A 26,576-nucleotide genomic window follows, 5' to 3' on the forward strand; every position below is an offset into this window, starting at 1 on the left:
AAATAGGGGTCATCTACTCTGCATCCTATTAAGTTTCAACATTGTAGGTCAAGTGGTTCTCAAGTTATTTCCAAAAAATGATTTTACATGAACAGGCCACTGTGACTTTGACCTTTAATAGACTGACCCCAAAATCAATAGGGGTCATCTACTCTGCATGTTCAATCATCCTATGAAGTTTCAACATTCTGGGTCAAGTGGTTCTCAAGTTATTGATCGGAACTGGTTATCAATGTTCAGGCCCCTGTCACCTTGACCTTTAACGGAGTGACCCCAAAAACAATAGGGGTCATTTACTCTGCATGAACAATCATCCTATGAAGTTTCAACATTCTGGGTCGAGAGGTTTTCAAGTTATTGATTGGAAATGGTTTTCCATGTTCAGGCCCCTGTGGCCTTGACCTTTAACAGAGTGACCCTAAAATCGTTAGGGTTCATCTACTCTGCATGACCAATCATCCTATGAAGTTTCATCATTCTGGGTCAAGTGGTTCTCATGTTACTGACCGGAAATGGTTTTCAATGTTCAGGCCCCTGTGACCTTGACCTTTCACAGAGTGACCCTAAAATCGTTAGGGGTCATCTACTCTGCATGACCAATCATCATATTAAGTTTCAACATTCTGGGTCAAGTGGTTCTCAAGTTACTGACTGGAAATGGTTTTCAATGGTCAGGCCCCTGTGACCTTGACCTTTAATGGAGTGACCCCAAAATCGATAGGGGTCAACTACTTTGCATGTAAAATCATCCTATGAAGTTTCAACATTCTGGGTCAAATGGTTCTCTAGCTATTGATCGGAAATGGTTTTCCATGTTCAGGCCCCTGTGACCTTGACCTTTGATGGAGTGACCCCAAAATCAATAGGGGTCATCTACTCTTTATGACCAATCATCCTATGAAGTTTCAACATTCTGGGTCAAGTGGTTCTCTAGCTATTGATCGGAAATGGTTTTCAATGTTCAGGGCCCCTGTGACCTTGACCTTTGACGGAGTGACCCAAAAATCAATAGGGGTCATCCACTCTTCATGACTAATCATCCTATGAAGTTTCAACATTCTGGGTCAAGTGGTTCTCTAGTTATTGATCGGAAATGGTTTTCAATGTTCAGGCCCCTGTGACCTTGACCTTTGACGGAGTGACCCCAAAATCAATAAGGGTCATCTACTCTTCATGGCCAATCATCCTATGAAGTTTCAACATTCTGGGTCAAGTGGTGCTCTAGTTATTGATCGGAAATGGTTTTCAATGTTCAGGCCCGTGACCTTGACCTTTGACGGAGTGACCCCAAAAACAATAGGGGTCGTCTACTCCAGCAGCCCTACAACCCTATGAAGTTTGAAGGTTCTAGGTCAAATGGTTCTCCAGTTATTGCTCGGAAATGAAGTGTAACGTACGGACGGATGGAAGGACGGAAGGACGAACGGACGGACGGGGCAAAAACAATATGTCTCCTGGGGGAGACATAATAATAATAATAATTATGATTATTTCTATTATTATTATCATCATTATTATAACATTAAAGTAATAGTTACTATCATCTACATAATATCAAAATAATAATTATTATCATTCCACATTTACAGAAGAAAAATTAATTTCTTTCAACTCCACTGCATATATCTTCATGGTCTAGTTGGGGTCCCTGCTGCGCTAATTGCTCTCTAATCAGTTACTCTTACATAATCGCTGATAAGCAGCAGATAAGATGGGAGTTGTATATTGGATTTGGGGGTGGGGGGACACTTATATAGTAGTGAATCTAGGCCTTTAAGGCAGTTCTGCATGTTTGATAAACCAGAAGTGATGGCGTAACACTGGAAGTGTTGGATGCAACCTATTTCTATGTGCCCCTTTTTTTTTCAAAAGAGAAAGAGGGTGCAGGATAGGCAATTACTATTCCAACCTCATTCCACTCCAGCACTGGAATTATCAATTATAATTTCATTCCACTCCAGAACTGGTGTTATCATTTAACTTTTATTTCACTCCATAACTGCAATTGTCATCAAAACTTATAATCCACTTGAAATGAGTGAGCTGTAAATCATTTAAACCTTACTGCAACTATAAACTGGTTATTACTTTATTCCTATCCAAACTGGACATATCATGTATCAGTTAATTCCACTACAAACAGGAGCTATCATTTATTTTATTCTCCTCCATACTGGAGTTATTATCTATCAATTTATTCCACTACAAACTGGAGCTAGCATTTGTTTCTTTATTTCTCAAAACTGGATTTATCATGTATCAAACATGACTGGCAAATTCCATGAGAGTCAAATGCATAATTGTAGTTCAAGGTACTGTTTCAATGACCCTTTTATTTTATACATATACCTATTTGTAGTATTTATCAGACAAAGTTTCCTAACACTTTAAATAAATAAGACCAAAAACGTGTCTGAAATGTTGAACATTTCATTGCATGGAACATTACAACGCCATCTTTATGTTATTTCTGAAGTCATATTTGACATCACAACTAAAGCAGGTACTCCCACCACTCAATATTTACTACATGTATATTCAATGGGAGTTTGAAAGAGGATTAAATTACACGCTGTATTACAGACAGAAAATTTGTATTATTAAGCAAATAATAAATCACTTTATTGCACTACAAACTGGTCTAATCATGTATCACTTTATTTTGCTCCAAACTGGAGCTATCATGCTTAACATTATTCTACTATAAACTGAAGCTATCATGTATCAATTTATTCCACACCAAAGTAGCATCATCATTTTTACCTTTATTCCATTGAGAACTTCATTCATCAACTTGATCCTCTGGTCTTTGAGCCTCATTTGAGTAATTTGGAACTTCCTTTGTTTCATTGCAATCAAGGCATTAATGGGCATCAACAAAATCATGATCCCAAGTCCTGCTAGGACAGAAGGTCCGAGAGTATTCCACAGTAAGGTCATGGCAAGAATGACCTGTACTGGAGCTGACCACAACATCCAAAGATAGCCTACCAGCAACAAAACATTTCTTTCAATCAATAATAAAGCATTCATTCTGAACATAGAAATCTTCTATTTAATGGCTCAACTTAGGCAAACGGTATCTATTAACTTGCAATAAGCTGTAAAAAATATTTATTAGGCATTTTTTTAGTTTGTGACAACCTGTATTTCCTTAATTTAAACAATTCCCGAGTGTGATCATCTGCATTTACTGACAGTCCTTTGCCAATAAGTATTCATTTTCTAGTCAAAGTGATAATCTTAAACATAAACTATATATTACACTTACCAGTGATATCCTGTATTCTCTGACAATCTACGGACATCAGGTTGACAATTTCCCCTACTGTAGATGACTTCTTTGCTTCACTGTTCATAGTTAATGCCTACAATTTATCAAAACATTGCTTATTCTTAAAAGAAAATGGTCCTTTAAATAAAAACTGAAAATGTGTAAAGCTTTATATTGTTATTTCGATTCACACAGCTTACAATGCAGACATGAGGAATGCTTGTGCCAGGCATTTTAAATTTTAGTTTTATTTTGAGCACATTAAAGCCTTCAACCACAGAAGTTAACAGCCCGGTTAAAGCCTTCAACCACAGAAGTTAACAGCCTGGTTAAAGCCTTCAACCACAGAAGTTAACAGCCTGGTTAAAGCTTTCAACCACAGAAGTTAACAGCCTGGTTAAAGTCTTCAACCACAGAAGTTAACAGCCTGGTTAAAGTCTTCAACCACAGAAGTTAACAGCCTGGTTAAAGCCTTCAACCACAGAAGTTAAAAGGCTGGTTAAAGCCTTCAACCACAGAAGTTAACAGCCCGGTTAAAGCCTTCAACCACAGAAGTTAACAGCCCGGTTAAAGCCTTCAACCACAGAAGTTAACAGCCCGGTTAAAGCCTTCAACCACAGAAGTTAACAGCCCGGTTAAAGCCTTCAACCACAGAAGTTAACAGCCCGGTTAAAGCTTTCAACCACAGAAGTTAACAGCCCGGTTAAAGCTTTCAACCACAGAAGTTAAAAGGCTGGTTAAATTTCAGGACACACTATGATATGATACACTTCAGTGCTGTTTAAATTCTATGATGTAGACACAATACAGAATCTGTTGACATGTGTTACACTTCATATTGACTGTAGAGAGAGTTCTCACGGCTTGAAGACTGCTTCCTTGGTCAATGACCAGTATTCAAACCTCAGAAATGGTCTGTGCATACTGTGATCAAGTATCCTGTTACCTAGATTCAAACCTAGGACCTCTGGATCAGGAGTCATAAGTTCTACCCCTGTACCACTCTGCCTTTATACCATGAACTCTTAGAATTACCTAGATCTTGGAATCCTAATAAGAAATTCAGTAAACAACCTTACCTTGCTGTACACAGCAGAAATTAAAGCAGACTTCATCCTCATACCAGCCGTCATACAGATGTGAAAATTTTGATGAAAGAATACAGATTGTGTCATGGCTACGACAAACAATCCCGCAGCATATACATAACCTTTCCATTCATATACTGTAACGTTACTATCTCCTTTGGATTCCACATAGCCAATTAAAAGACTGCAATAAATGAAGACATTTTATTGTAATTCTGAAGTTTGTTGGCAATATTGTTTAGGTTACCTGACTGATACCAATGTCTAGGCATTGTGTACAAGATCTTAAGTAGATATCCAGGTGAAAATCAAAATAACATTAAATTGTTTTAGTCTACTTCAGGATTAAATCAAAGTCATTGTAAATTGCATTTACTGGATTTAAATTTTCATTCAGTTATTTCTAATTATCAATGTTCAGAATGTCAGAAACTTCAAGTTTTTGAACTTTACTCTCAGCCAAAGTTTTCAATTTTGACAAAATGCTCACAGGGAACCTGAGGACCTTGAAATGATGCTCCAGACCAAGTCTGATGAAGATCCATCAAGCATTTCATGAGAAGACATGCTTTAATGGAATTTCTATTTTTAGCTCTAGCAGTCCCTAAAAATGGCGGGTCCTTTTGAATAAAACTGGAGAAGACCTAATAATGATGCTACAGACCAAGTCTGATGAAAATCAGTCCAGTGGTTCATGAGAAGAAGCTATTTAAAGGTACTGCTTTTAAGCTGACCCATAAAAGGGGTCAAGCAGTACCCTTGAAAATCTTGAGAGGGGACCTTGCCAGAGTGCTATGGACCAAGTTTGGTGTAACTGTGACCTAAGGTACCAGAGAAGATGTATAGTAAAACTGTGGAAGAAGGACAAAGGATGCCAGACCATGGATATAGAACCATTTGCCTATACTTATAACTTGTACCTTTGGTTCAGCCGAGTTAAAAAGAAGGCTTAAATCATTAGATATTGATGCCAGGGGTTATATGGCCCTTGTGTCATATGATGTAGGTGACAGTGTGGAAGAACTGTTTTAAGTTTGAAGCAAATTCATTTAGTATTAACAGAGACAGAGTGAAAGCCCCTCAAAACTTTAAACTGAAATTCAATTTAAAGAGAGGGCACAATTCATGAATATTTGTCTGAAACTTAGGACCTTTATGCCATACGATGTTGATGATTATGTGGAACAGCTGTTTTAAGTTTAAAGAAAATCCATGATGCAATAAGAGTAGAATACAACTTTAACCATGGATCTGGAAGCAAAGAATGCAAGGGTAATTCAAGTAGGATAGCTCTGTATGTACTTCATATGTCAAGCTAATGTAATAAACTAATATAAACTGAATAAAATTACTCACTTTAATATCATGGGGTTGACAAACTGTAATAAGTCGTAGAGAAATTTACACATCCAACCAATCAAAATCTGACCACCAAAATTTTTCACAAGAACTTTGAAGAGTGATGGCCCCTTTGTCTTCTCTTCCTTCTTAGCTCCCTTACTGTCTCCATCATATTTCTGCTTGCTTTTTGTGTTTATTAGAGGTGTCCTCTCTGTGGACTGCTGTATAAAACTTGTCTCCTGTAGATGTGACTTTCTTAACCTGAAACGTTTAATTTCAAATAGTATTTGACATTAATCTTAATAAATTTTGCATATCTAAAGAATACAAGGGCTGCTCTAAAATATTTTGACTTTTTGGAAAGACAAAAAGTAACTTAAATTCAAATTCTTATTTTTAGCTATTTTGAGTTTTATTGAATCATCAGAAGATTATAAATGTTTTGTGTTTGGTCACCTCCTCTGAAGTGAATTTTTGTTTTTTCGAATTTTCTGTTTCATAAAACACTGCTCTTTAAAGTAAATTGTTCTAAACAAGATTGGAGGGCTGTTCATACTAGAGTCTATAGTGGCTCTTTCTGCTTCACTGGGCGTAACTGTGTTAAACATCCTGGATTCTGTACCAATACTAAGAAAAAAAACCTAACAGCTTCCAAGAGTGCCTGGGGTGATTTGGCTGGTTATCGAACTTGGATGAGATATTATGCCCACAAACATTGTCAGCAAGTTTGGTGAAGATCGAATGAAAACTGTTCGACTTTAAAAGAGCAGACAAGGCTAAATTCAAAGTTTTTCGGGTAATTCAAGGGCCATAATCCAAGAGTGCCTGAGGCAATTTGGCTGGTTATCAAACTTGGCCGAGATTTCATGCCCACAAACATTGTCAGCATGTTTGGTGAAGATCGGATGAAAACTGTTCAACTAAGAGAACAGACATGCTTTGGACGCTGACTGCCGCCATGGGTGCTCACATAATATGCCCCACTCTTTCAGAGACAGGCGTATAAAAAAAGGGGATAATTCATGAAATACTGATGTGAGAGTTATAACCCTTCAGTCATATAATGTGGGTAATGATAATGAAAAGTCTGAAGCAAAATGAGTAATAACTGAGATGAAATGAAAGTGCATCAGAACTTTAACCAAGGTGTGAAGGTTGCATTATTGATTGACGACTCTATTGATATTCATATTTCTCAAGGTAAATATTTTCTATTTTATCGTCTCAAGAATTCATCAGTTTCATAATATCAGTAACTTTAAATAGGGAAAAAGCAAGATTATCCCAAATAGGAATGCCATAACTTGATGTTAAGGAGGTAGGTTACCTTGTAACCAGGGTAAATTCAAACTAGAGTTGTCACAGGAGTGACGAATTATACCCCCACAATATGGCCTTGTTACAGAACTAAGCCAATGTCAAAGTCGAACTTGCTTGACCTTTGACCTACTGACCACAAAATCAATAGAGGTCATCTGCTAGTCATGATCAACCTCACTATTAAGTTTCATGATCCTACGCCCAAGCGTTCTCAAGTTATTGCCTGTGAAAGGTTTAAATGATTTTTGACCTTTGGAACTCAAAATGAATATGGGTCATCTAGTACAGTAAAATGGTGTAAAAATACTTCAGAAAATGGGAAAAGCATGAAACTTGGTACATAACTACTTCAGGGCAAAATACTAAAAATGAGCATGAGACCCACTCCGAAAAATCCAATATGGCCGAAACATCCAAGATGGCCGCCATATATGTATATATTTTCAAAAATACATAATATTATATATAAAATTTCTATTGACACTTACAGTCATCAGTATTATAAGCTAAAACCACTGCCTGAATAAATCCAAACATATTATATTAACAAAAATACCGCTCTTCCAACAAAAATGAAAAAAGTTGTCTCCCTTGGATAAAATGTGCTATTAAGCAGAAGAAAAGTCATAATGCATTTATATGAATCAAAATTAAGTATATAATGGTAACTGGCATATCAAGAATGTTTAAAATGGCAACAGTCTTGTGCAGAACTTTACAACAATTGTTAATTAATTAATTATAAATACATTCAAACTTTGGTAACTGGAACCCATCAGGACCGACTAAATTTATTCGAATTATCGGTAGTATGAGTGATCCAAAAATATATTATAAAGGAATTTGTTTGGGACCTGACGATAGATTAATTGAAGAATGGTGTTCGAATTATCAGAGTTTGAGCAAACGAAGTTTTAGTCTGTAATGTGTATTAGTGAATAAATGACATGTGTTTCACTTTGTCATTAGTTTTCGTGACTCAGAATTTGTATGTGTTACTGTATTCATTTCAATTTATTTACACTAAGAGAACTAATGTCACTTAATAAAACTATATAATTCATTAATTATGTTAGTGTGATAGACCATGTGAACATCCCTGGCCTGTCAGATCATTATGATTTCTTTGGGAAAAAGTCATTGCCGGTTGATCAGCGTAATCAAATTTACATTTGCATGTCCCTGTAATATTCTGTTTTTGTCAAATTGTAGCACATTGTGCCATAACAATGGTTTTATAGTTTAATGTCATAAGCATATAATGTACAGTCACTAATGCCCTGATCACTCTCAGGCAAAGACAATGAAGATCATACTGCTTCCTGAAAATTTTGACGCGGTGGGGACGGGGATCAAACTCGAACAAGAGCTCGTTGAACACGAAATGCCCCCCTTAATGCATTTATTAAATGCACAAGGAACAGAAATTATATGCTCACTGTAAACAAAAGTTCTACCATTCTGGTTTAATCTGACCTTGACCTTTAACCTAACAAGAGATTACAAAGTGCTTTTAGTGCCATTTTTGAATATTCCAAATTTCAAGACTAGCTCAAGGTCAAAATCAAGGAAAAATTTCATGCTGGTACAAAATAATACGTATCTGGTCCATATCTAAAAGCTGTGGCTTGAGAAATGTGAAAGTAGGTTACTAGATCAATATCAAGTTTCAATTCAGAACACAACTAGATCAATATCAAGTTTCAATTCAGAACACAAAAATATGCAGCCGGTCCAAATATGAAGTCTCTACAATCAGAAATGTGAAAGTAGGTCACTAAATCAATCTCAAGATCAAAGTTCATTTCTGTACACAAAACTATGCATGTGGGCCAAATATGAAGCCTGTACCTTCAAAAATGTGAAAGTAGGTCACTAGGTCAATTTCAAGGTCAAAATTTTTTTTGGTACACAAAACTATGCATGTGGTCCAAATTTGAAGGCTGTAGCTACAGAAATGTGAAAGTAGGTCACTAGGTCAAGGTCAAGGTCAACTCATGTCAAGGTTCATCTTGGCACTCAAAACCATACATGTGGTCAAAATTTAAATGTTGTAGGTTATTCACAAGAAGATTTTAAAAGCTTTTCCCTATATAAGTCTATATGAACCATGTGACCCCCGGGGCGGGGCCATATCTGACCATAGGGAAATAATTTGAACAAACTTGGTACAGAATCACTAGATGATGCTACATTACAAATAACAAAGCCCTAGTCTTTGTGGTTTGAAGAAGAAGATTTTCAAAGTTTTTCTCTATATGTCTATGTAAACCATATGACCCCCGGGGCGGGTCATATTAGACCCCAGGGTAATAATTTGAATCATCTTGGTAGAAGACCACTAGATGATGCATCATACTAAATATCAAAGCCCTAGGCTCTGTGGTTTTAGACAAGAAGATCAGAAACCATTTTAAATGTTCCTGGCCAATGTGACCTTGACCTTTCACCTAATGACCTTAAAATCAATAGGGCTCATCTGCTGATCATGACCAACCTAACTAGTAATTTTTATGACACTAGGCCCAAGCGTTCTTGAGTTACTGCCCGGAGACCATTTTACTGTTCCTGGTCAATGTGACCTTGACCTTTGACATACTGACCTCAAAATCAATAGGGGTCATCTGCTGGTCATGACCAACTTCCCTATCAACTTTTGTGACCCTAGGACTATGCGTTCTTGAGTTATTATCCGGAAACCGTTTTACTGTTCTAGGTCACTGTGACCTTGACCTCTAACATATTGACCTCAAATCTAATAGGGGTCATCTGCTGGTCATGATCAACCTCCCTATCAACTTTCATCATCCCAGGCCCAAGCGTTCTTGAGTTATCATCCGGAAACCGTTTTACTGTTCAGGGTCACTGTGACCTTGACCTTTAACATACTGACCTCAAAATCAATAGGGGTCATCCGCTGGTCATTACCAACCTCCCTATAAACTTTCATGATCCTAGGTCCAAGTATTTTTGAGTTATCATCCAGAAAACGTTTTACTATTCAGGGTCATGGTGACCTTGACCTTTGACATACAGACCTCAAAATCAATAGGGGTCATCTGCTGGTGATGACCAACCTCCCTATCAATTTTCATGATCCTAGACCCAAGCCTTCTTGAGTTATCATCCGGAAACGGATAGGTCTACATTCCGACCGACCGACCGACCCGACATCTGCAAAACAACATACCCCTCCTTTTTCAAAGGGGGGCATAAAAATGTGCAGATCTAAAGTTCATACTACGCGCTTTTAACATCCTTGCGAGGTTCTCACTGCATCTAACACGTTCACACTAATTTTCTTACCACGCGCTTCTTCACGTCCAGTGTGTTCTTACTACATTCTTAGTACGATCAGTCAGATTGCACCTCTCGCTTACCATGCTTTAACCATATGCTTATCACCTTTTCACTGCATTCGTCGGCTACTTATAAATACTACGCCATGCGCCTCTTTTTTTCCATTCCTTCTGCAAGTTGTATTGACATAATTGTGTCCGCATCTACACTCAACAACCATAAATTACAATAAACGACGACCTCCCACCTCACCCTAACACCCCAATGAAGAAAAAAGAGCAGTCTTATAGAGAGACTGCGGTGGAATAAGCAAAAGCAGTGTGAAGGATATATGGAGGTCCAAAAGTCCACTACAAGCTGCCAGTGCTGCTGAGTCCATGATTATGTGGCAATTCCTGATGATGTTCGATACCCATTGCTGATTGAAAACGAAGTGATTGGGAACTGGATCCAGTATTCATACTTAATTTTCAGAATCTGAACCAATCATGGCGAAAACCTGCTGCAAACGTGACATAGATGTGTTAAGAACCGAAGAACGTATAAATAAACTTATGCGGTATACTACAATGTGGCATGCACGTAGCATGGTCATAGCACACATGCGTAGATAAGTTGTAGTAAGAACTCTATTGACATAGCAAGAACGCAATGATAACCCAATGACAGCGCAGTGAGCACGCCATGCAGCCTTTCCCGTCCGCACCACGCTTGTACTATGTCCTACTAGGTTTTAGTTAATCATTACTACGTCCTTCCTGCTTCCTGATTAGACCGCGTTCTCACTACATTTGTTTTGAACATGTCCAAAATTCGACCGCGTTCTCTACACTCATGGAGACCATAATTATTAATCATCATGTTCTCATCGGAGTCTACTGTGTTTCTTCTACATTTTACAAGTTCTTACTGCGTCCTACTAGTTTTTACGACGTAGTGGGAACGTGGCTGAGTGTAACGGGGGTATTAAATTAAGAGCAGAATATCATTTCTACAAGAAAAATGTGCTCTAATATCTATTTCTGGACATTTTACTGAAATTAAAATTAAATTAAATGTGAGTACTTGAGGATTTTTCTAATGAGCACAGGTACATTCGAAACACAATTTTAATACCAATATAAATTACTAGTTTTAAGACGACAAATATTATCTATTTACCATTTGTACTTCCAGTTAAGCAGTCCAATGTAAGAATAACACTGTCTTGTCAAACAAAACTAACCAGTACAGCTCGTGCTTACCGGTGAATCAAGCTTTTAAATGCATTTTCTACATCTTCCTACAAGTAAACTGTTCGTATTATATTTCTGGGGTATAAATGGAGGCTTTCGATACTCTTCTTTACAGCAAAACATGTCAAGTAGCTTGATCAACCATCTGTTCACATATAGATTAGGGCTATAATGTGCATTCCTGCATCGTCTGCTACACCTCTTGAACATACTAAAAAAAGTTGCCCATTAGGTCGGGCACATATGGGTGTCGGCTGTTCTATCTCTTTCCTGAAATTCCTAGTCAAGATAATAAGGCTGACCAGAGAGATCTTTGATATATTGGAACCTTTCCAATAGTTTTTGTCTTAAGTACCCGAGTCTCGTACCAATAGCTCCTCAAGTGCATTTGCAACCTCGATAAAGTCTGTCGAGGAAGACGTAATTTGTCAAACGTGCTGAAATGCTCTGCACTGCGTTATGCAAGTTTACTAAAATTGTCGACAATCTCGTGCTTGTGTGTACTGACAAGAGTATCTGACATGTACCTTATTTCAGATTTCAGCTCACTGTTCAGAGTAATATATTTCACAGAATAGTTACTAAGTGTTGTCCATGAAAGCAACTTTTATATTTTCAGCCTCACTCTTCTTTGTTACACAGTTAGCAATTTATTACGCAAACATTGTGACTGCGGGTGCATAATAAGGAACATTGTTTCGTTTGATCCTACTAGCCCGTCGCTATAATCTATTCTTGCATTTCGAAGTCCCAAACTGAAAGGAGTAGTTGTCGTATTTTGGTGTCAAAGAAACTACAATTTTATATAGCAACTAAGTTAATTGACCTTCACATTCTCCATATTACTTACCATCTATAAACAAGGTTTCATAAAGAAGTCTTTAGAATTTGCAATTTTGAAGTTACTGAAGAATCCGCCATTTGCAAATGATGGACCGACATACAGACGGACAAAATGATGTACAAGAGGAGAAAATAAGATAACAAGCATGTTCTCAATTTGTCCCTCTGTCTATGTAAAATTTCTTAAGAAACAATCTCTCCTTGTTTTGAAGAAATGCAGGATGACACTTTGTGTCATATTCGTGCACTATTTGTTGCCATAGCAACAACATTTGTTGCCATAGGAACAAATTTAAATGACATTGGCATTCTCTGCATTGCCATCTATCCATGTACCACGTATCATGAAAAATTCTGCTGTAGTTTCAAAGTTATTGCAGTATCCCACTCTGCATGGCTGACGTATTGACATGCATACAGGGGCAACCCATAAGCCCCATCTGGCTAAATACTGGTAAGGGAATAACAACAATGTTTTAAATATGCTGCTGTGGGGGGAATTCAAGTGAAATAATATAAATTACATATATTAAAACAAAATATTTTTTAAAATATGAAAACTTCACAATGATAATATTAAACTAAGTTTTAAAGGTTAGATTTTTGCCGTTACCATGGAAACAGAAAGAAACTAACATCATTTGAATTGTTATTTTTGCATTTGATGCAAATTTAGGATTTATTTTATTATATACATTTATATTTAGTGCATTTTGGGGGTGAATGTAAATATAATGACCTTTCATTAGAATCTTCTAAGGTAAATATTGAGTTTTGGCGGCCATTTTGGAAAACGGCCGCAATATCGGCAATCTTGACATATATCAAATGGGTCCAATGAAAAAAATGTTTTTAATGCTTTAATAAATAGCAGTGCCAATTTTGGTGCTTTTCCCATTTTCTGAAGTATTTTGGCATTTTCTGTTACGAATTGATCGCACTAATCTGCTTGACATGACCAACCTCCAGATTAAGTTTCCTGATCCTAGTCCCAAGTATTCTCAAGTTATTGTCCGAAAACTGTTTAAATGTTCCGGGTCACTGTGACCTTGACCTGTAACCAACTGACCTCAAAATCTTTAGGGGTCACCTGCTACTAATAACCAACCTCCCTATCAATTTTCATGATCCTAGACCCAAGTATTCTCAAGTTATCATCTGGAAACCGTTTAACTATTCCAAGTCACTGTGACCTTGACCTTTGACCTACTAACCTCAAAGTAGAACTTGACCTGTATTTCATGATGTTACACCTGTGTTATAAAATTTATGATCCTAGGCTCAAGCGTTCTCAAGTTATCATCTGGAAACCATTTAACTGTTCTGAGTCCCTGTGACCCTGACCTTTGACCTACAGACCCCAAAGTCGAACTTGACCTGCATTTCATGATGTTACACCTGTGTACCAAAATTTATGATCTTAGGCCCAAGCATTCTCAAGTTATCATCCGGCAACCATTTAACTGTTCCGAGTCCCTGTGACCATGATCTTTGACCTACAGACCTCAAAGTCGAACTTGACCTGCATTTCATGATGTTACATCTGTTTACCAAAATTTATGATCCTAGCCCCAAGCATTCTCAAGTTATCATCCGGAAACCGTTTAACTGTTCAGGGTCACTGTGACCTTGATCTTTAGACCTACTGACCCCAAATTCAAACTTAACCTGTATTTTCTGATGTTACACCTGTGTACCAAACATTATTTAAATTGGTCAAGCCTTTCCTGAGTTATCATCCGGAAACCATGCAAAACCAACGGACCGACCGACCGACCGCCAAGCTCACTCCTATATACCCTCCCAAACTTCGTTTTGTGGGGGTATAATTAGTTGAACCCCAGCAAGTTTTTGTATTTCATGTAATTTAATGTTTTAACTGCTGCAATCTCAATTCCGTTTATCTCTGTCACTTCAAGTACATTTTTTATCCAGGTTTAAAGTACACGACACTCCAAAGATATTTCATACTGAAAGAAGAATAGAATGATATATTCATGACGTTGTTTATTTCATATCATATTTGTTTACTTCCTGAAGAAGACTAATAAAAATAGTCGAAACGTTGAATGAAAATGGAGTTAGCTTTGTAATTCTCCTGTTCTCTGAAAGAAGAATACAAATACGAACAGTCAACACTTTTCAGTATATTTTGGTTTCATTGTTATCTGTAGAAGTCTGCATAATTGATAATTTTACTAGTATGCGCATTAGCTTTCTAATAAAAGCTTAAAATGTATATGTCGCGGGGCTCGTTTTTCCATGGTAACGCATTTTCTCTCATTTTTAAAAACTATGTATGAAAATGTTTCTTTTCGACAGCTTCAGTGCCATTCTGTTAATGACCAACATGGAATATTTGGGTAATATGATTAGCAAAATACCAAGCACTTTACATGGTACCCTATCTTTCTTAAAAGTAACCATGGCAAAAGAGATGTATAAAATAGCTTTTATCTTGAGTTTTATCATAACTTCTTATAAAAAAAAATATGAAATTAAATTATCTTTCTTGTTAATGTAGCTTTGAAACATCTTTTTTCTAACGTAAGGAAAACTTTCGTGTTACAAATGTATTTGCATTTATTTAAACAAATTTCACAGCTTAAAATACTAACAGTAGTACCCATCGTCTGACATTTTTATGGAAAAATAGTTCTGCATGCTGCTATTTTTCTCATGGATATTGTTGAAATAAAGTCGAAGCTGTGTTCCTTAAATAGACCAGTGTCAACGCTTTCGAATTTTATCTTTAGATATATAGGTCATGGGCTTCGTTTCCATGTTAACATCAATATAATTCAAGAAACCACAATTTTGAACAATTTCAGAACTTAGTTTTAGTATACAACTAACAAATTATCAACGAAAACTGGAAAATAGGTATTACAAATCAAACTGCCTAATTTTCATTTGAAAATGGATGTAAAAAGTAACCTTTCACCCAACTTTAATCCCAATAACATCAGTTACCATCATCCATTTTCTTACATTCCGCATAACATTTCAATATAACTAAATAAAAGAAGCAAAATATTGATCATTATTCAGAGCGAATGACTCATAAAAATATTTCAGCAAATAGTTGCTGTTTAAAAACTGTGTAAATCAAGAAAATGCACAAAATTACATACTTTCAAAATAAAAGCTATTAATTTTGCGCAGTAACTGACACGTCACGTCATGACGTCAATGACGTCATTTTAAGGCAACAATGTTTTGAAGCGTTTCTGCGGCAATTTATTAATCATTTCTGCATTATTAAACCATTAAGCATCAGATCGGAGGCAGGTTCATGATTTTTTTTCAGAAGAATGGATATACAAACACATTTAGACTGTCGTAAATGTCATCGTAAATCGTCACGTTAGTTTCAGTTGGACATGTGCACATACAAATATTAAGGTAACCTACCTCCTTAAGGATACATCACAGGTATCTTATAATTTTATAGTAATACCACAAACACTGATGTCAGTAACTTTAGGTAAAGAAACTAGAGTTGTCACAGGAGTGACAAATTATACCCCCACAATATGGCCTTGTCACAGAACAAAGCCAATGTCAAAGCTGAACTTGCTTGACCTTTGACCTACTTACCTCAAAATCAATAGAGGTCATCTGCTGGTCATGATCCTAGTCCCAAGCGTTGTGAAGTTAATGTCCGAAAACTGTTTAAGTGTTCCGGGTCACACTGTGACCTTGACCTGTGACCTCAAAATCATTAGGGGTCATCTGCTGGTCATAACCAACCTCGCTATCAATTTTCATGATCCTAGGCCCAAACATTCTCAAGTTATCATCCGGAAACCGTTTAACTGTTTCGGGTTATTGTGACCTTGACCTTTGACCTATAAACCTCAAAGTCGAACATGACCTGTATTTAATCATGTTACACCTGTGTACAAAAATTTAAGATCCTAGATCCAAGCCTTCTCATGTTATTATCTGGAAACCGTTTAACTGTTCCGAGTCACTGTGACCTTGACCTTTGACCAACAGACCTCAGTGTCGAACTTGACCTGTATTTCATGATGTTACATCTGTGTACCAAAAATTATGATCCTAGGCTCAAGTGTTCTCAAGTTATCATCCGGAAACCATTTAACTGTTCCTAGTCACTGTGACCTTGACCTTTGACCTACAGACCCCAAAGTCGAACCTGACCTGTATTTCATGATGATACATTCTGTGTACCAAAATATATGATCATAGGCCCAAGCGTTCTCAAGTTATCATCCAGAAACCGTTTAACTGTTCAGGGTCACTGTTACCTTGACCTTTGACCTATTGACCCCAAATTCGAACTTGACCTGTATTTTCTGATGTTACACCTGTGTACCAAAGATTATTCAAATTGGTCAAGCCTTTCATGAGTTATCATCCAGAAACCACAACAACCAACGTACAGACCGACCAACCGACTGCCAAGCTCACTCCTATATACACCACCCCATCCCCTACTCCACAAACTTCGTTTTGTGGGGGGTATAATAACAGAACAAGAGCTTCTGTTGACAGTATGCTTGACTATTCGAAGCATTGATAGAAGTATAGGGTCAAAAGAAAAGGAACAGATAAGACAAACAATGTACCTGCATTTGTGGATTTGGTTTAGTCTTGCACTATATGGCAATGTGTGACCATGTTGGTAAGCAAGTGTTCAAAGTTTCAAAGCCATATATCAAACAGTTAATGGACAAAATACTGAATGGTATGAACCTAACTAATTTCTATGTCTAAACAAGGGCCATAACTGAGGCAAAGTCCTTGTCTTAGGTAAGTAGACTATGAAGGTAAACATGTGTTCAAAGTTTAAAAGCCATATGACAAACAGGTTAGGCAAAATACAGACTGGTACAAAAAACTTAACTTATTTCCAAGCCCAAAAAGGGCCATAATTTAGCTAAAATAGTTGACAGAGTTATGTACTCTTGCCTACAGATGGGAATCATTATGATAAACAAGAGTTCAAATTTCAAAGCCACATGTCAATTAGCTTTGACAAAACATTGACTTGTATGAAAACTGAACCAATATCCAAGTCCAAAAAGGGCCATAATTCAGCCAAAATAGTTGACAGTGTTATGTACTCTTGCATACAGATGGGAATCAAGATGATAAACAAACGTTCAAAGTTTCAAAGCAATATGTCAAATAGTTTTGACAAAACATGGACTTGTACGAAAACTGAATCAATTTCCAAGTCAAAAAAGGGCCATAATTCAATCAAAATAGTTGACAGAGTATGTACTCTTGCCTACAAATATAAATCATGATGATAAACAAGTGTTCAAAGTTTCAAAGCCACATGTCAAATTGTTTTGACAAAACTTAGACTTGTACAAAAGTTGTAACAATTTCCAAGTCCAAAAAGGGCCATAATTCTGCCAAAATAGTTGACAGAGTTATGTTCTCTTGCCTACAGATAGAGAATGTTATAATAAACAAGTGATAAAAGTTTCATGCCATATGTCAAACACTACACAAAATGTGAACTGGTACGAAAAACTTAACCAAGATTTCTAAGTTAAAAGGGGCCATAATTCAGCCAAAATCCTTGATGGAGTTATGCACTCTTGCCTAAAATTGGACATGGTGATGGTAAACAAGTGTTGAAAGTTTGAAAGCTTTATCTCAAAAGAATTTTTTCAAAAAGTGGACTGGTACGAAAATCTTAACCAAGGTGTGACGCCGACGCCTACGCCGATGCCATGGTGAGTAGGATAGCTCTACTTATTCTTCGAATAGTCAAGCTAAAAATCACAATCAGGGTATCATACATTGGAATATTGGTAAGAACTTTAAGTATTGACATGACAGGAACAGGAACATTAGAAACACTTGAGTAATGAAATAACAGTAATGTTTGGGTTTGTGGAAGGGTTTTATAACTAGTAATTACTATACTCTACCCATTAGATACTGGTATTTCACTGAAAACAAATATACATGTATCACAATTAGGTTCAATGGACATACAGCAAATTAATGGAATAAAACTGTAAATGGGTCTGATCTTTGTTTGATGGGATACTAAGAGAAGGAGGTGATTGATGTTGGGGTGTAAAAGAAGAAACAATTTCAAGAAACAAAAGGTACTCAGTAATGTGGTGGCTAATGTAAGTGACAGGTGACAGGTTTCTAACACAGGCTGGTTGGGAGGTTGGGGGTATATGAAGATACAATATCATGAAACACAAGGGAATAAAACAAGAGTGTCATGATGACCCTGGACTGCTCACCTGAGAAATATGAGCTACATGTTTTAAATGTCAAACTGCTGATTTTTAGAAATTTTTTGGAAGATTTTCCAATGTACAATCAAGTAACCCCTGGGGCGGGGTCAATTTTACCCCGGGGGTCATGATTTGAACAAATTTTGTAGAGGTCCACTAGGCAATGCTACATGTCAAATATTTTTTTTAAGATTTTCCTATGTAAAATCAAGTGACCCCTGGGGCGGGGCCAATTTTACCCCGGGGGTCATGATTTAAACAAAGTTTGTAGAAGGTACTAGGCAATGTTATATATCAAATATCTAAGATCTAGGCCTTCTGGTTTATTTTTAGCAAATTTATGAAGATTCCCTATGTACAATCAAGTAACCCCTGGGGCTGGGTCAATTTGACCCTGGGTGGGGGTCAAGATTTGAACAGATTTTGTAGAGGTCCACTAGACAATGCTACATGTCAAATATCTAAGCTCTAGGCCTTCTGGTTTATTTTTTAAAAAAATTTGAAGATTTTCCTATAGAAATCTATGTAAAATCAAGTGACCCCTGGGGTCATGATTTGAACAATTTTAGTAGAGGTCCACTAGGCAATACTGCATGTCAAATATCTAAGCTCTAGGCTTCTGGTTTTTGAGAAGGTTTTTTAAGATTTTCCTATGTAAAATCAAGTGACCGCTGGGCCGGGGTCATGATTTGAACAAACTTGGTAGAGGTCCACTAGGCAATGCTTCACACCAAATATCTAAGCTCTAGGGCTTCTGGTTTTTGAGAAGAGGATTTTTAAAGTTTTTCCTTTCGGTTGCCATGGCAACCAGAGTTCTGCATGGAATTCAATTCTTTGAATATTTTTTGTAGAGCTTCATCCAAGGAACATTCCTGTGAAGTTTGGATGAAATTGGCCTAGCGATTTATGAGGAGATGTCGTTTAAAGTAAAACTTTACGGACGCCGGATCAGAATAGCTCACCCTGAGCCTTTGGCTCTGGTGAGCTAAAAATAAACTAATTTTTTATTTTTGGTGGTTAATTTGGAGAGCAGGAAGGGCATGTGTGTGTGTGTGTGTGTGTGTGTGTGTGTGTGTGTGGTGGAGTGGGGAGAGAACAGCAGATTGACAAGATACTCAGAGGCAATATAAACAATAGGGCCATGATGGCCCTATATCGCTCACCTGAGTACCATTGCTCTTAATGATAAGATCAAGTTTTGACATAGATCACATAGGCATACACATTAAATATCATCAGGATAAATATTTTCTTGTAACCGTCCCTTTTGACCTATGGGTCACGTACTAGTCAGGGCCAATCTCCATACCATGTTTGAGGGTCCTTAGGCTCAAATGCTGCATTTTTGTACTAGCATGACTATTCCTTACCCTGGAAGACTTAAATAACATTTAAAACCAATCTCATTACAAGCTGCTAACGTATATTCATTCACATAAAAAATAAAGGGAGGTAATTTGTCATAAATTCAGTCAATATGTATCTACACTGATTGTCCAAGTCCATGTGATGTCATAAATGAAATTTCCGATCAATATCTTCATTAGTTACGGAGATATACCCATTTTAATTTGAAACAAAGGGAGGTAATTTGACATAAAATCAGTTCATAGTCATCTACCCTGATTGTCTCAGTCCAACTAATGATAATAATGAAATTTCAAATGAGTCCTATGAGTACTTACTGAGATAAATCCATTTTTATTAAATCAGGGGAGGTAATCATGCATTGTTATATGCATGTAGAAGATACAGAGTACAATCCTTTACAACAATATATTAGAAAAGTAAGTAAAAGCAGAAATTTCTTACCATGGAAGACATAAATAACAATTCAAACCAATCTCATTAGAAGCTGCTAGGTATATTCATTTACATAAAAAATAAAGGGAGGTAATTTGTCATAAATTCAGTCAATATGTATCTTCACTGATTGTCCAAGTCCATCTGATGACATAAATGAAATTTCAGATCAGTATCTTCATTAGTTACGGAGATATACCCATTTTAATTTGAAACAAGAGCGCCGCCAAGCGGGGCAATATACGCCCGAAGGCTTACATCATAGGATTGGAGCAAAATTTTAAGAACTTGACTGTTGTAGCCCCAAAGGACTGGAACAACAAAAGGAAAACTTCAAAAAACAAATCTAAGTCCACAAAAAAAATATTCAAAGTCTACAAAAAAATCCTTGTCAGGTACAGGTATGTAAAAATACACCTTAAAATTGGAGGTACCATCCATGTTGTACCACAGAAAAGTGATCTCGGTTTTTCCCTACGGCCACTAATAAAAAAGTTTCAAAATAAGCTATTTATAGTAACATAAAAGGGAAGTAATTCAAAAACAAAATTATTGTAAGTACGAAAAAAGAGATCTGCCAAATAAAAACAAGAGCACTGCAATGCAGAGCAATATACACAAAGCAGTCATATATGACCTTTGACCCTTAAGTGTGACCTTGACCTTGAAGCGAAACATGCGCTCTGCACATCATTACAATGTGGTGAACATTTCTGCCAAGTTTCTTTGAAATCCTTCCAGCAGTTCAAGAGTTACAGAGCGGACACGAAACAAACTGATATGACATTTGACCCCTAAGTGTGACCTTGACCTTGAAGCAAGTCAACCGGAACATGCACTCTGCACGTCGTCTTGGTGTGGTGAACATTTGTGTCAAGTTTCTTTGAAATCCTTCAAAGGGTTCAAGAGTTACAGAGCGGACACGAAACAAACTGATATGACCTTTGACTCCTAAGTGTGACCTTGACCTTGAAGCGAGACATCCAAAACATGCGCTCTGCACATCATCTCAGTGTGGTGAACATTTGTGTAAAGTTTCCTTGAAATCCTTCAAGGGGTTCAAGAGTTACAGAGCAGACACGAAATTGCTAACGGACAGACGGACACCGGACAGACGGACACCAGCGTCATAACATAATACGTCCCTTCGGGCATATAACAAGTGAATGAAGTATTGCCATGCAATACAAAGTCCCCTACTGGAAGGCACCTAATTTTCTCTACTGCAGTATAACATAATGAACGGATATCTGTCAATGATGTATAAACAATATTGTACTATATATACAATATGTTATAGCAACACACTTGGATTAAAATGTGCATATATAAAAACCCACAGTTGTTTTCATACTGAATTGTTTTGGCTGATTATAAAAAAGTTATCAAATAAGTTATTTATAGTAACAACAAAGGGAAATTAATCCTAAAAAAAAAAAAAAAAAAAAAATCTATAAAATATAAGTCCACAAGAAATTCTTAACCAGGTAGAGATAGGTCAAAATACACCTAAAAATTGGATGTAACATGCATGTTGTACCACAGAAAAGTGGTCTTGATTTTTCTGTACCACCAGTAATAAAAAAGTTACAATAAAATCTATTTATAGTTAAACAAAGGGACGTAATTTTAAAAACAAGGGTGCCTCATGATGGTGAACATTTGATCCAAGTTACATCAAAATCCCTCCATGCATGAAAAAGAAATGTTCCATACAAAGTCATTCTTGAATATGACCTTTGACCTCTAAATATGACCTTGACCTTAGACCTAGGGACCTGGTTCTTGCGCATGACAATCCGTCTTATGTTGGTGAAAATTTGTGCCAAATTACATCACAATCCCTCTATGCATGAAGAAGAAATGCTCCAGACAAAGTCATTCTTGTGACTGACCTTTGGTCTCTAAGTGTGACCTTGACATTAGACCTTGGGCCTGGGTTTTGCGCATGACCTGTCGTTTCATCCAGGGGAATATTTGTGCCAACTAATATCTAAATCCTGTTTTGCATGACAAAGTTATAGACTGGACAGGAAAAAAATCCTCCTAACCTTTGATCTCAAAGTGTGACCTTGACCTTAAGCTAGGGTACTGGGTGTTGCGCATGACACGTCATCTCATCATGGGGAACATTTATGCCAAGTAATATTATAATCCTTTGATGGATGACAAAGTTCTGGATCGGACAGGAAAAAAGCCTTATTGACCTTTGACCTCCAATTGTGACCTTGACCTTTGAGCTAAGGGTCTGGGCTTTGCGCAAGACATGTTGTCTCATCATGGGGAACATTTGTGCCGAGTAATATTAAAATCCCTTCATGGACGGCAGAGTTACGGACGGGACAGGAAAAAAACTCTGTTGACCTTTTACCCCCAATTGTGACCTTGACCTTTGAGCTAGGGGTCCGGGATTTGCACATGACATGTCGTCTCATCATGGGGAACACTTGTGTCAAGTGATATTAAAATCCCTTAATGAATGTCAGAGTTATGGACCAGACAGGAAAAAAGCCCTGTTGACCTTTGACCTCCAATTGTGACCTTGACCTTTAAGCTAGGGGTCCAGGTTTTGCGCATGACACGTTGTCTCATCATGGGGAACATCTGTGCCATGTAATATTAAAATCCCTTCATGGATGGGAGAGTTATGGACCAAACGGGAAAAAAGCCCTGTTGACCTTTGACCTCCAATTGTGACCTTGACCTTTGAGCTACAGAGGAATGACGGAAAAGCGCATTCCTATAGTCCCCGAAACCGGTTTTCAACCAGTAGGGTACTAATAAAGGGAGGTAATTTGACATAAAATCAGTCCATAGTTATCTACCCTGACTGTCTCAGTCCAACTAATGACAATAATGAAATTTCAAATGAGTCCTATGAGTACTTACTGATATAAATCCATTCTGATTACAATCAGGGGAGGTAATCAGATATAAAATAACTCCAGAACTTATGACTGAATCTGACAGATTCATCATGGAAACGAAGATTTTTTGTTGTTGAAGATATTTTGCAAGTCTGTATCAAATCAAACCATAAATGAAGTCTCTATATGGCTGCGAAAGCAAAATAGCAAATTTTGGACCTTTAAGGGGCCATAACTCTTGAACCCATGATGGGATCTGGCCAGTTTTCGAAAAAAATTGAGATATTATGCCAATACAAGTTGTGTGCATGTTTGATAAAAGCTGATTGCAAAATGTTGTCTGTATCGTGTTCACAAGCAAAAAATAACAAATTTTGGCCCTTTAAAGGGCCATAACTCTGAAACCCATGATGGGATCTGGCCAGTTTTCAAAAGGAAGCGACATATTATGCCATTAAAAGTTGTGTGCAAGTTTGGTTAAAGTTGATTGCAAAATGTTGTATCTATCATGTTCACAAGCCAAAACTAGCAAATTTTGGCCCTTTAAGGGGCCTTAACTTAACTCTTAAACCCATGATGGGATCTGGCTAGTTTTCGAAAGGAACCAAGATATTATAACAATACAACTTGTGCAAAATGTGGTCTCTAACGTGTTCACAAGCCAAAAATAGTAAATTTTGGCCCTTTAAGGGGCCATAACTCTGGAGCCCATGATGGGATCTGGCCAGTTTTTGAAAGGAACCGAGATGCCAGTTTTTGAAAGTAACAGAGATATTATGCCAAAACAAGTTGTGTGCAAGTTTGATTAAACTTGATTGCAAACTGTGATCTCTATCGTGTTGACAAGAAATTGTGAACGGACGACGGGTGATCACAAAAGCTCACCTTGTCACTACGTGACAGGTAAGCTAAAAACTAAAAGTAAAACTTTATGTGTGTCTATAGAACACATGTGCCCCTACTTCCTGTCACTGTACATGGTTTCAAGGCTCTAAGAGAAATATCACAATTTGAAGATATACGCAACACAAACTTTAAAGCACTTTATGTGTATTTTTCACCAAGTCAAGGGCCATAACTTTAGTCTGGCCGAGTAAAATCCCAAACAGAACATCAGGTGCACAACTTCATATGCTTTAATATATCATGACTCTAAGTCAAATACTTTTTGAGATACATGCAATATAAACTTGTATAACTCTGGTTTGACTGACAGAAGCCCTGAACAAAACCTCAGGCGACAACTTCACATGCTGAATATATATTCCTATTATGTTTCATGACTCTAAGTCAAATACATTATAAGATAAGTGCCACACAAAGTTTTATACCCTTTTATGCATATTCTTGACTAAGTTAAGGGCCATAATTCTGGTCTGCCAAACGAAATCTCTAACAATACCGCAGGTGTGCAACTTCACATGATGAATAATATTTAAATAATGTTTGATACTCCTAGGGCAAATACTTTTTGAGATATATGTGACACAGACTTATAGGCCCTTTATTGCATATTTTTGTCAAGGGACATAACTCTGGTCTAGCTGTGTAAGATCCCAATTAAAACACCAGGTGCACAATTTCACATGCTGAATAATAAACTTAGATTTAATGACTCTGGGTCAAAAACTTTTTGTGATATGCATGACACGTGTCATTTACATTGCATGTTTTTCATAACATTCACATGTTATCAAAATTTGATAAAGAATTTGATTACTTTAGAATGCACAACAAAACGTAATTGATTACAGTTGATTATAATTACTAATAATGGTTCCACTGACATCTCTAAGTCATAAACAGACAAATGTTGTATATTTCTCTGTAGTTATGGAAAACATAATGTAATACATACTCAGCTTGTCTGTACTTCTGCAATTCTTCTTGCCAGGATTTTTGCACCTTTGGTATAAATGTTTCTGACTTGTCACGTGGATGTAGATCCCACAATTCATAATCTTTTATCCCAGACTTGTAAATCTTTACAACCAGTCTGAAAAATTAAAACAAGAGGACCATGATGGTCCTGAATCGCTCATCTGTTCCCACATGACCCAGTTTTCAGTATGACGTCGTTTTTGCTATTATTTGACATAGTGACCTAGTTTTTGAGCTCAGGTGACCCAGTTTTGAACTTGATCTAGATATTATCAAGATAAAAATTCTGACCAATTTTCATGAAGATCCATTGAAAAATATGGTCTCTAGAGAGGTCACAAGGTTTTTCTATTATTTGACTTATTGACCTAGTTTTCGAAGGTAGGTGACCCTGTTTTGAACTTTATCTAGATATCATCAAGGTGAACATTCTCACTAATTTTCATGAAGATCTCATGAAAAATATGGCCTCTAGAGAGGTCACAATATTTTTCTATTTTTAAACCTACTGACCTAGTTTTTGACTGCACGTGACCCAGTTTCGAAAATGACCTAGATATCATCAAGGTGAACATTCAGATCAATTTTCATGAAGATCCATTGAAAAATATGGCCTCTAGAGAGGTCAAAAGATTTTTCTAATTTTAGACCTACTGAGCTAGTTTTTGATCGCAGTTGACCCAGTTTCAAACTTGACCTAGATATCATCAAGATGAACATTCAGACCAAATTTCATACAGATCCCAGAAAAGTATGGCCTCTAGAGAGGTCACAAGGTTTTTTTATTATTTGAACTGCTGACCTAGTTTTTTAAGGCACGTGACCCAGTTTCAAACTTGACCTAGATATCATCAAGGTGAACATTCTGACCAATTTTCATGAAGATCCATTCAAGGGTATGGCCTCTAGAGAGGTCTCGAGGTTCTTCTATTTTAAGACCTACTGACCTAGTTTTTGATCGCAGTTGACCCAGTTTCAAACTTGACCTATATATCATCAAGGTAAACATTCAGACCAACTTTCATACAGATCCCATGAAAAATATGGCCTCTAGAGAGGACACAACGTTTTTTCATTATTTGACCTACTGACCTACTTTTAGAAGGCATGTGACCCACTTTCGAACTTGACCTAGATATCATCAAGATGAACATTCTGACCAATTTCTATGGAGATCCATTCACAAGTATGACCTCTAGAGAGGTCACAAGGTTTTTCTATTTTTAGACCTACTGACCTTGTTTTTGACCGCACATGACCCTTTTCAAACTTGACCTAGATTTCATCAAGATGAACATTCAGACCAACTTTCATACAGATCCCATGAAAAATATGGCCTTTAGAGAGGTCACAAGGTTTTTCTATTATTTGACCTACTGACCTAG

The 26,576-nt window shown here is 37.0% G+C and overlaps 1 protein-coding gene across 2 annotated transcripts in view; it reads right to left on the bottom strand.

Moving 5' to 3' along the window:
• LOC123559606 (multidrug resistance-associated protein 1-like) overlaps nucleotides 1-26,576 on the bottom strand; it is a 133,037-nt gene that overhangs the window by 55,211 nt on the left and 51,250 nt on the right. For both annotated transcript variants that reach the window (XM_053552540.1, XM_053552541.1), the window contains exons 8-13: nucleotides 25,169-25,306; nucleotides 18,317-18,337; nucleotides 5,719-5,964; nucleotides 4,354-4,546; nucleotides 3,272-3,368; nucleotides 2,764-2,987 (exon numbers count right to left, since the gene is read on the bottom strand). In XM_053552540.1, the coding sequence (XP_053408515.1) occupies nucleotides 2,764-2,987; nucleotides 3,272-3,368; nucleotides 4,354-4,546; nucleotides 5,719-5,964; nucleotides 18,317-18,337; nucleotides 25,169-25,306 (919 nt within the window). The remainder of the gene's footprint in view (nucleotides 1-2,763; nucleotides 2,988-3,271; nucleotides 3,369-4,353; nucleotides 4,547-5,718; nucleotides 5,965-18,316; nucleotides 18,338-25,168; nucleotides 25,307-26,576) is intronic.

The sequence above is a fragment of the Mercenaria mercenaria genome, chromosome 10 (assembly GCF_021730395.1).
Source record: "Mercenaria mercenaria strain notata chromosome 10, MADL_Memer_1, whole genome shotgun sequence".
Lineage (NCBI taxonomy): Eukaryota > Metazoa > Mollusca > Bivalvia > Venerida > Veneridae > Mercenaria > Mercenaria mercenaria.